At 38.5% G+C, this 9,851-nt stretch overlaps 2 protein-coding genes across 3 annotated transcripts in view; both read left to right on the top strand.

The window, feature by feature from the left end:
* The first annotated feature begins 384 nt into the window (after positions 1-384).
* Positions 385-3,900, top strand: zcchc10 (zinc finger, CCHC domain containing 10). Of its 2 annotated transcripts, XM_058087147.1 has the most exons (4): positions 385-509; positions 1,073-1,234; positions 1,358-1,396; positions 3,129-3,889. In XM_058087147.1, the coding sequence occupies exons 1-4, from the start codon at positions 469-471 to the stop codon at positions 3,394-3,396; spliced, it is 510 nt and encodes a 169-aa protein (XP_057943130.1). In that variant the 5' UTR covers positions 385-468; the 3' UTR covers positions 3,397-3,889. The 2 variants fall into 2 exon arrangements, with proteins under 2 accessions (XP_057943130.1, XP_057943132.1); XM_058087149.1 differs by lacking the exon at positions 1,358-1,396 and having other exon boundaries at positions 3,129-3,900.
* A 1,357-nt stretch (positions 3,901-5,257) lies between these two features.
* aff4 (AF4/FMR2 family, member 4) overlaps positions 5,258-9,851 on the top strand; it is a 40,841-nt gene continuing 36,247 nt past the window's right edge. Inside the window, exon 1 of the mRNA XM_058087139.1 lies at positions 5,258-5,561. The gene's annotated coding sequence lies outside the window, so the exon portion shown is untranslated. The remainder of the gene's footprint in view (positions 5,562-9,851) is intronic.

The raw sequence follows: 9,851 nt of genomic DNA, 5'->3' as shown, positions 1-9,851 counted from the left end.
TAGAAATGTATTTTTAAAAGGATGTATTAGAATTTTATATCTACTTTAAAATGAAAAAGCTTTCATCCATCAACTTAAAAAAACTGAACATAAAAACAGCAACATATTCACAAACCAACACATACGTGTGTATACCTTTAAATATAATATGTACAAGCTATTCAGTATTGAGCACTTGCTACCACACACTGGTCGAGATCGCCAACATTTTCCACAAATGAACAGCATTCGGTGTATTTATTGTATCCATGTGCTTTTATGTGATAGGTACCATGAACCAAGTCATTATTATATTGTAATCACGAAAATCAAAATAATCAACAATCAAAGTTACATGTATGCAAGCTAAAGCCATCAAGTGCAGTAAATATATGAATATATTGACCATAGAGGGCGCTAAAGACTCTAGCGGCTCGTAATATATTACAATTATTCCCTTATCAACGAAGAAGAAAAGTAAACTCAAACATGGCGACTCCCATGCATCGAATAATAGCCAGGCGGCAAGCGTGAGTATTATACAAAAGACTAGCACACCTTAGGCAATTTCACAGTTTTACCTTTTTGTTAGTATTTTATTGCGCGTAGGTTTACATTTGTACGCACTTAATGTGGTTTAGGTGAGTTTATTTGCGATCGCTACCACCGAGCGCAACCGATACAAAATTGCGCACATCAATACAAAATAATTGCATTTTCCTAACATCATAAACAATAATGTGAACACAAAAAATAAATGTATTTTTTAGTTTTGTGCTCCAGTGTTTCTTGTGGTATTAAAATGTAATCAAACAAAGTACGGTATATGTTCCGTGCCATACTGGTAGAAGGCAATTGGGTGCATTTATGTAAAGTTGGCTACATTATGAACACATTTGTGTGTATAATACAAAATCAAATAAATTTTCGGTGAGTTTGAAATGAGCATATCTTAGTTTAATCTAAAATAAGCTATAATATGAGGAAAAAGCGGTAGAAAATGAATGAATGAATGAATACAGTATCGACAGACAGCAAGGAAATGTATTAATTAAGGTGTCTTCTGTCAATCTTTCTTTGTTGTTGCTTTTAGGGAGGCAAATAAACAACATGTCCGTTGCCAGAAGTGTTTGGAGATGGGTCACTGGACGTACGAATGTACCGGGAAGCGGAAATATGTGCACCGACCATCAAGGACGGTAGAAATGAAAAAGAAGCTCAAGGAAATTGAAAATCAACCCAGGAGCATCACAGGGTAAGGCACAAAAGGCTGGATTGTCTACACATTTAGCCTTTCTTTACGATATGCTGGACTATGTTCAGGATGAACCTAATAAATAAATGAAATAAAAATGCTTTCATGCATCCCCCCCTACAGACCGGGACAACAAAGCTCCAGTGAGAAGAAAACTAAGAAGTAAGTTATTCTTCATGAGCAACATGAAAGGCACAAAATGTTAGACACTTAGATTAGATTAGATTCAACGTTATTGTTATTGCTCATGTCACTGGTACAGGGCAACAAAACGTAGTTAGCATCCAACCAGAAGTGCAATTTTATAAGTACCTTAGTAGTAAGTAAATGTAGAAAAAAAAAATGGACAGATCTATGTAAAAAAAAAAATTATAACTATAACAGGCTATGACTATAATACAGTGAGGATATGTACAGGAATATAAATGACTATAATATGGCTATTGTAGATTATACAGATTATAAACAGTATGGATGTGACAATATATAATAACAGTAATATGTACAGTACTGCAATGAAGTGACTAGCGTATGGTTATTGCAGATTATATAAATTTTAAACAGTATGATCTATGAATGCAACAAGATATTACAGTAATATGTACAATAGTGCAATATGTACAATAGTGCAATGAAGTGATATGACTTACGAATATGATGCATTTCTCCCCAAATTGAACTGAATTATTCTAGTAGCTAAGAATATAAACAGGAGCTGCTAATTTGTGGTAAGTCACATTGTGACTTACTGCTTCCTTTTGCGATACGGAAGTAGCAATTAATCACCAACAGAGATCAAATAATCCCATATTACCATAGAATAGGCCTGCCGTGATAATAAATTAATCGAATGATTAAAAAAAAAAAACAGGTTGATAATTATGACTGCCTCAATATATTGACATGTGCAGGCTGGATGATGAGAACATTCACGCTGCATCTGCATTGGTTCTAGTGGAAACAACAAAGACAATGAGTGCTCATCTCATTCAGCCTCTTTGGAGTCGCTAATTAACCTAGCATGTTTTTGGAATGTGGGAGGAAACCGGAGTACCCGGAGAAAACCCACGCATGCACGGGGGAGAACATGCAAACTCCACACAAAGATGGCCCAGGGTGGAATCGAACCTTGGTCCTCCTAGCTGTGAGGTCTATGCGCTAACCACTCGAACGCCGTGCCGCCCTATTGCTAAATTGATTGCCGAATTTATCTGTGGCGGTCCCAATGTATGTGTAGACATGACAAAACACGACTATAGTCACATTTATACTCTTTTTATTTACAACATATTGCGCAACTGCAGGGTCTTGAGACACATGCTAACTCGCAAACCAGAGAGCTAGCGACCTAAACGGTAGCCTTCAAGTTATTTCCTTTCAACTTAAATAGCCAAAAACTTACCACTTCCACACGGATAGGGAGTATAACTATTAACAGTTATTTAACCTTTAACATGAACATTAATCAAACGTAATATTTTTTTCTGGGTACATGATACCATACAGCATCCATATCAAACTTGCGCGGGCCGCACAAACATTAAACTTTCATATCAAGGCGGGGGCCTCAAACTAGTGTCAGGCCGCGTGTTTGAGTCCCCTGGATTAGATCCAATACCAGATCCAATACCTACAAAAAGTGCTGCTTTTGCACAAGCTACAAAATTGTATATTGTGTATTTTTCTCACCTTTGCTTCACAAATTATTGTTAGACCATTGAGCATTTTTTTTCTGGATTAAAAACACTGTTTTTAATGTAGAGCCCTGAAAGTATTGTCCCTTGGGAAGAAAACTTGTGATACAATTATGTGAAACTCACTCGAATGAGATACTGTAATTGTAATTTATACTGTTTTATATTGACTTTGTGTTTCCTTTGTGTTGCGCTCTCAGGGCGAAAGACGCCAGCGGGAGCAGCAGCAATTCAGACAGCTCCTCCAGTGACTCATCATCAGACAGCACCGACTCCTCCAGCTCCTCCTCGGATGACAGCGACGACGGCGGCAGCAGTGACAGCGGCGATGACAGCTCATCCTCCTCCTCCTCCTCCTCCTCTTCTTCCTCTACCTCCACCACCTCCTCATCATCATCCTCGGACAGCTCAGAGTCTGGAAGCGATTCAGATCAAGGACCTCCAAAGAAGAAGAAAAAGAAGAAATGAATTTGTAATAAATGTGCCGTATCGCTGGTTTATATTTTAGCAGTTCACATTCCTGCATTTAGTAAACGCTGTTGAGATGCTTTGTACAGTTTTGTTAGGACAAAAAAAAAAAAAAGCAGATTTTCGATGACATTTTCTTTTTAAGTTTGTTCATCCTGCTCAGGGGAGCTGTTGAGGAGTATACTGTGCTATTAGGTCTGGACTAAAGTATATTTTTCCTTTGTACAGCTCACAGCCTCAACATGTCATGGAAATATGTTAATATGCAAGCCATTAAACGGACTGAATAAAAGTTTGAGGTGTCTTAGTGTGAAACCTAAGTTTTGGTTTAAACTGTAAAACAGGGGTCTCAAACTCAATTTACCTGGGGGGCCACTGGAGCTAGGGTCTGGGCGAGGCTGGGCCGCATCAGGTTTTCCAAAAAAAAAACAAAAAACGCATTTATTAAAAACAGAAAAATGAATAAACTTTGCTTTGGTTCCGATTTTCTACAATAAAAGCTCTGATAAAACATTCCACTGTTCTCAAATATCTTAATTTTTATTTTTCTACACAAAATAAGATGAAAAATAAACAAATCAAGAATAAAGCAAATCAATCAGTAATTAAGTATAATAATAATAAAACGGCAAATAATAAAAACTTAAGAAACCACATATAGTTGGTGGGTAGACAAATTATTTTTTTCAGATTAAAATGAACAAAGCATTATTAGAGCCCTGTAGACATGACAAAACACGACTATAGTCACATTTATACTTTTTTATTTACAACATATTGCGCAACTGCAGGGTCTTGAGACACATGCTAACTCCCAAACTAGAGAGCTAGCGACCTAAACAGTAGCCTCCAAGTTATTTCCTTTAAACTTAAAAAGCCCAAAACTTACCACTTCCACACGGATAGGGATGATAACTATTAACAGTTATTTAACCTTTAACATGAACATTAATCAAATGTAATAATTTTTTTTCTGGGTACATGATACCATACAGCATCCATATCAAACTTGCGCGGGCCGCACTAACATTAAACTTTCATATCAAGGCGGGGGGCCTCAAACTAGTGTCCTGCGGGCCACATTTGGCCCGCGGGCCGCGTGTTTGAGACCCCTGCTCTAAAAGGTTTTGTGCAGATACTTATAAATATAATATAATATAAAAATATTTCTGGATTAACTTTCGCTAAATGTAGCAAAGCAATTCATATTTTGAAGGTTATTGAATGGCCTTTCGATTGCTGCCACTAGGGGCGCTAAAATCCCAAACGTGTGCTCATGCTGCTTCATCAACAAAGCAGGAAGCAGCGGCGTTTGTGGCGGAAAAATACCAAATAAATGAAATAAACTTTCAAACGCATTACCTAGGATGTACCAAAGATGATTGACATGCTGATCTTAAGGTACATGCTACATGCAAGACACAAAGTCATAAACGAAAGTTGTTAAACGTGATGTCAACTGTTTAAATCTAATAATACCCGTAAATTAAACAACGGGCTTGAAGAAAATTAGATGTAATTTCTTCAAAATATGTTTGTAAGTCGTAAGTATGACAATGTACGCCGAGCCCGGAACGTCATACTTGAGCAATTTATGCGTCACTGCTTAGTGGCATTTTAAATTGGAATTATCAACATCGATAATAAGCAGCAGTTGTCGCTGTGTGAATCGTTTTGCGATGGTGATGTAATAATAAACTAAATCAAACAGTTTAATATAAGTAGCCTATTGGGTATTTATGCAAAATGCATTTATGCACTTTTCTGTATAAAATACCTCTTCTTCAGGGTTATTTTCGGTGAGTGATACTTTATCCGATGGTCTTGAATGCAACGCAAGCTCTCTGTCCTCCATGCATCCATTCCTGTCTGTTGGTACCTGCTGACTACTGAACTTAGCTAGCAGCCTTTTACCTTAGGAGGCACTTCTTTCCTGGAATAACAACATGAACCAACGTCCCAAAATGATTTTAACTCGGTTTTCACTCGATATGTCACGGCTAATTTAGGAAAATATGGGGACCGTCTGTTCGGCTTCAGTGTTTTAGCTGTTAGGGCTGTTTTTTTTTTGCTGGGTCCATTTTGCGTGTAATTGGAAGTGGAAAAGACAAAGAAAAGAGCTTCCCAATAGCTAGAATGGTTTGGGCCTAAAAAGAAGACAAGAGGTAAGAATGCCTTATGTCACAAAATGGTGTTTTCTGTCATTTAATGATTCACAGTGATTGTAGGACATTTTCAGCGAGTGTTAATAAAAGCATCTGCGGGAATGTTGAATGTTTTGCGAGCTTGCTAGCCCGTTAGCTTCGCCCCTGGAGGCTACTAGCATTATGCTAAAGCCGAGATGCAGGTATGTAGGTAGCGCATTAGCATCCGGCTAAATGTTTGGACAGTCTTGCATCTAAATAAAACCGTTTAACATTTTAAATATACGTTATTTGTGCACTTTTCCTTTGCGAACGAGGCAAGCGTCAACTGTGTTTTTTTGCGCCTGCAATGAATGTTTGCTAACAGGTCACAACGTCTAATGTTTTGTATTTTTTCTGTCAGAAACAAGATAATATTATGTAGCCATTATAAGGGATTATGCTTCAATGCGTTTACACTACATAGACTCACCCGTTAAAAGTGCCCTCAATTTAAGTTTTCGAAATGTTTTTTAAAATGCTCCCAGTAATGTTTACCACTTTGTTTCCGGTCTGTTTCCTTGTCTTTTTGTTGTTCAATTAGTAAATAACTAAAACATAAGCAACTAGCAACAGGACAGCTGATGTCTAATTCAGGAAGTAGGTTTTTTTTTGGGGGGGTGGGGTGTATGTACAAGTGTTGTGAACACACACAGTTGCATTGACACTGATCAATATCAAGTACGATATTCTTGATCGTTTAGGAAAAGGCAGGGAAACCAACTTGTTTATCTTTGTTGACACCTGCTAGTGGGTTGTGTGTGTGTGTGTGTGTTTTTTTTTTTGGGGGGGGGGGGGGTTGTTGGGTGTAAGTGGTCATGAACTCTTTAATGATAGGCAGCTGTGTACTGGTGTAAGAACCGGCAATCAGATAAAATAACATATAGTGAGAAATCCCCCATTTTTTCACGTTCATGCTGTTTGTTGCAAGGGACGACTTGTCCTGTATTTGTGATGGTCATTGAACGCACCATCTAAATTTCTCCCATGCTGCACATTATTTCCCGGAGGACTGGAGCACACGTCTTGTACTGGAATACACAGTACGGCAGGGGTCTCAAACTCAATTTACTTGGGGGGCCACTGGAGCTCGGGTCTGGGTGAGACTGGGCCGCATCAGGTTAAAAAAACAAAACGCATTTATTAAAAACAAAAAAATAAAAAAAAACTTTGCTTTGGTTCCAATTTTCTACAAGAAAAGCTCTGATAAAACATGCCCTGTAGACATGACAAAACACGACTATAGTCACATTTATACTCTCTTTATTTACAACATATTGCGCAACTGCAGGGTCTTGAGACACATGCTAACTCGCAAACTAGAGAGCTAGCGACCTAAACGGTAGCCTTCAAGTTATTTCCTTTAAACTTAAATCGCCAAAAACTTACCACTTCCACACAGATAGGGAGGATAACTGTTAACAGTTATTTAACCTTTAACATGAACATTAATCAAACGTAATAATTTTTTCTGGGTACATGATACCATACAGCATCCATATCAAACTTGCGCGGGCCGCACTAACATTAAACTTTCATATCAAGGCGGGGGCCTCAAACTAGTGTCCTGTGGGCCACATTTGGCCCGCGGGCCGCGTGTTTGAGACCCCTGCAGTACGGACAATGTAAATGTTGTCGCTGCTGCTGTTGTTGTTGACAGAACTAGCATAAGTATGTGTATCTGTCAACTTTTATCGATCCAGGAGGCTGCTACCGTCTATCTGGTCACATCGATTTATCGTTTACAACCCTAGCTGTTGCCAACATCAATAAAAATCAATAAAAAATGTCAATAATAAAAATGGGCACCCTATGATAGTGTCTCGGCACGTTTCTAAAGGCAAGTTACAATACCAAAAATGTGAGCTAGTCATCATTTGATGACATGTAGCGTTTTGGGAAAATGGTCAGTCTAAATGTGAGTCGACTTCATGCACGTCATGCTTGAAGTCAAGTGTAAAAAGAAGTTAACCGCTGTGTCATAAAGCTCAGCTAAAGCTGCTTAGATTTGATGATGGACTCTGTTTAAGTCTGTTTAACTTCCCACGTGTCACACTGAACTGTGATAAACTGTAAGTGTATAAAGAAGTTAACCACTGTATAAGTAAGCTAAGCTAAAGGTTGATGATGCATGGCGTTTCAGGAAACACACAGCTGAAGCTAAAGGCGAGTCATCTGGACATTTTGCGTGATTTAAGCATTCTTAATTGTCCATATAGCTGCTTTTTTTTCGTGGAATAATCCGAATCTTATAATTCGAGTAAATTGATTCTCGGTAAGCGATTGATCCCAGAGCAGAGGTGGGCACAAAATTTGGCGAGGGGGGGCCATTAAGCGGAACAACATACTTGCTCACGGTGCAACAAAACGAAAACGCAACACATCCACAATAGGTTAACGCATCACTTAAATCAAACAACTGTTATTTCCAAATGTCCGTAATAAATAATTAACAATAAAAACATTATCAAACATACCAAGAGTGTGCTAACTCCTCCTTGTTTACTTCCGTGACGACCTCCTCAGCATATTTTGCTAGCAAGCAAAAATGTGACAAAACACGACTGTAGATATTTGTATGCTCACATGTCATGCAAACATTCTCAACCGTAATAGAAGTGTAAAATGAGGTTGGACACTGGGTAATAAAACCAAGCTTAAAACCGATGCATCATAAAACTACATGCCCATTGATGACGTAGTGTTCAAGTGGAGATGTCTGAAGTCCAAAAAGGAGCCGTATGAAAAGTTGCTCACCGTCGATGGTTTATAGTAGTTAAAGAAGAGGGAAGGGGCCCGTCGCTAAAGGCAAGTTGATGTCGCTTGTCAAGCTTTTTCTAAACTGCAAGCATTCTAAACTGTCATAGTACAAAAATAAGTTGACCCACGTGTAACAAAACGACAATAAAAGTGGTTGTCCTAATGATACATCGAGGGAATTATTATTATTCTGAGAACTAGTTGTCCTTTGACACGGAGGGTTGTGGAACAGGATTTGATTATGACCTTTTATGAGGTATATGGTTTATGGAGGGGATGGGGGGGGGTCACGTTTTTAGCTGTCAAAACAACTTCAGGTGTGATGGACACGCTGACAAAAGAGATTAGCCATTACGCTCCCCTCTGTGGAGATATCATGAAAAATCCAAGGACAAAAAAGCCAACACTTCCCTAAAGTTTTGATATAATTTTTAACTGTATGACTACTATGACATTTTGTGTCTCAATGTCGATGTATACATAAATGTATAAGTAAGCATTTCAAATAGGTGAATTGAATAGGAATTTGGACGGAGAGCAAAGAAACACATGTTGACAGACAGCTAAGCCATCAATCAGGTTTTTCCTCACCGTCATACCACAAACATTCAGTGACATTTGCTTTTGGTTTGATTACATAATTCAAGCCACGGGCAAAGTCATGTGTGTTTTTTTAACGTCAACCTTATCCTATACACTGTAGTTAGCATGACCTCTAAGAATTGCAAAATGAGGCTTTTCTGTAACCCTGCCTCAAGCAAAACGACGACAAATAATATTTATCTTCAGAATAATCTAGTCTTGGGTTGGGGATGTGCTAGTTGAATTTGTGTAATAAGATAACAACATCTTCTTATTATAATAGCACAATCATCCCTCGCTGTATCGTGATTTTTCAGAAATTCATTAATAAATGATAAGACATAAGACAAGTATATATAAGTACTGTATGTAGTACTCTGGCTATCTCCTTCATTATCTTATCGTCAGACTGCATGGAGTCACCCAGGGCATGTCCGACAACCTGATAGAGTGAAAAAAAGTTCTCCTCCCATTATGTGTGGAAGTGGTCATACTGTACAATACTGCTAATACTGCACGCTAAACTATGATGTTACCCAAAAGCAACATTTTGACAATAGAAAGTCATTATAAATGGCAGAAAACAAGGAACTTGTGTATCCGTGTATAATGTTTAGCATGGATGTTGTACTTCTTCAGATAGCTAAGTCGCTGTGACTTAATCAACCAGTGATGCACCGTCAGGGGAGGCCGGAGGAGGAAGAAAGTCATGTGCAAAACAGGGGGCGAGGGGGGGTGATTCCTACCCCCGCACCGTCCTTTTTAGCAAGCTCAAAAACGGAGAGGCTTTGAGTGACGCAGTTTTTCTTGGGAATGAAGATAATTGAGGGTTTGTGTATGTGTGTCATGTTCCGCTAGCACTCGAGCCACAATGCTTAGGCAGAATAATGTGTCATTTGTGTCAGAGCAGCGAGAAAGGCTTCTTTTTAA

Source organism: Doryrhamphus excisus, chromosome 11, assembly GCF_030265055.1.
Source record: "Doryrhamphus excisus isolate RoL2022-K1 chromosome 11, RoL_Dexc_1.0, whole genome shotgun sequence".
Classification (NCBI taxonomy): domain Eukaryota; kingdom Metazoa; phylum Chordata; class Actinopteri; order Syngnathiformes; family Syngnathidae; genus Doryrhamphus; species Doryrhamphus excisus.
The sequence above is the reverse complement of the archived record's forward strand: the minus strand, read 5'-3'. Positions and strand labels throughout refer to the sequence as shown.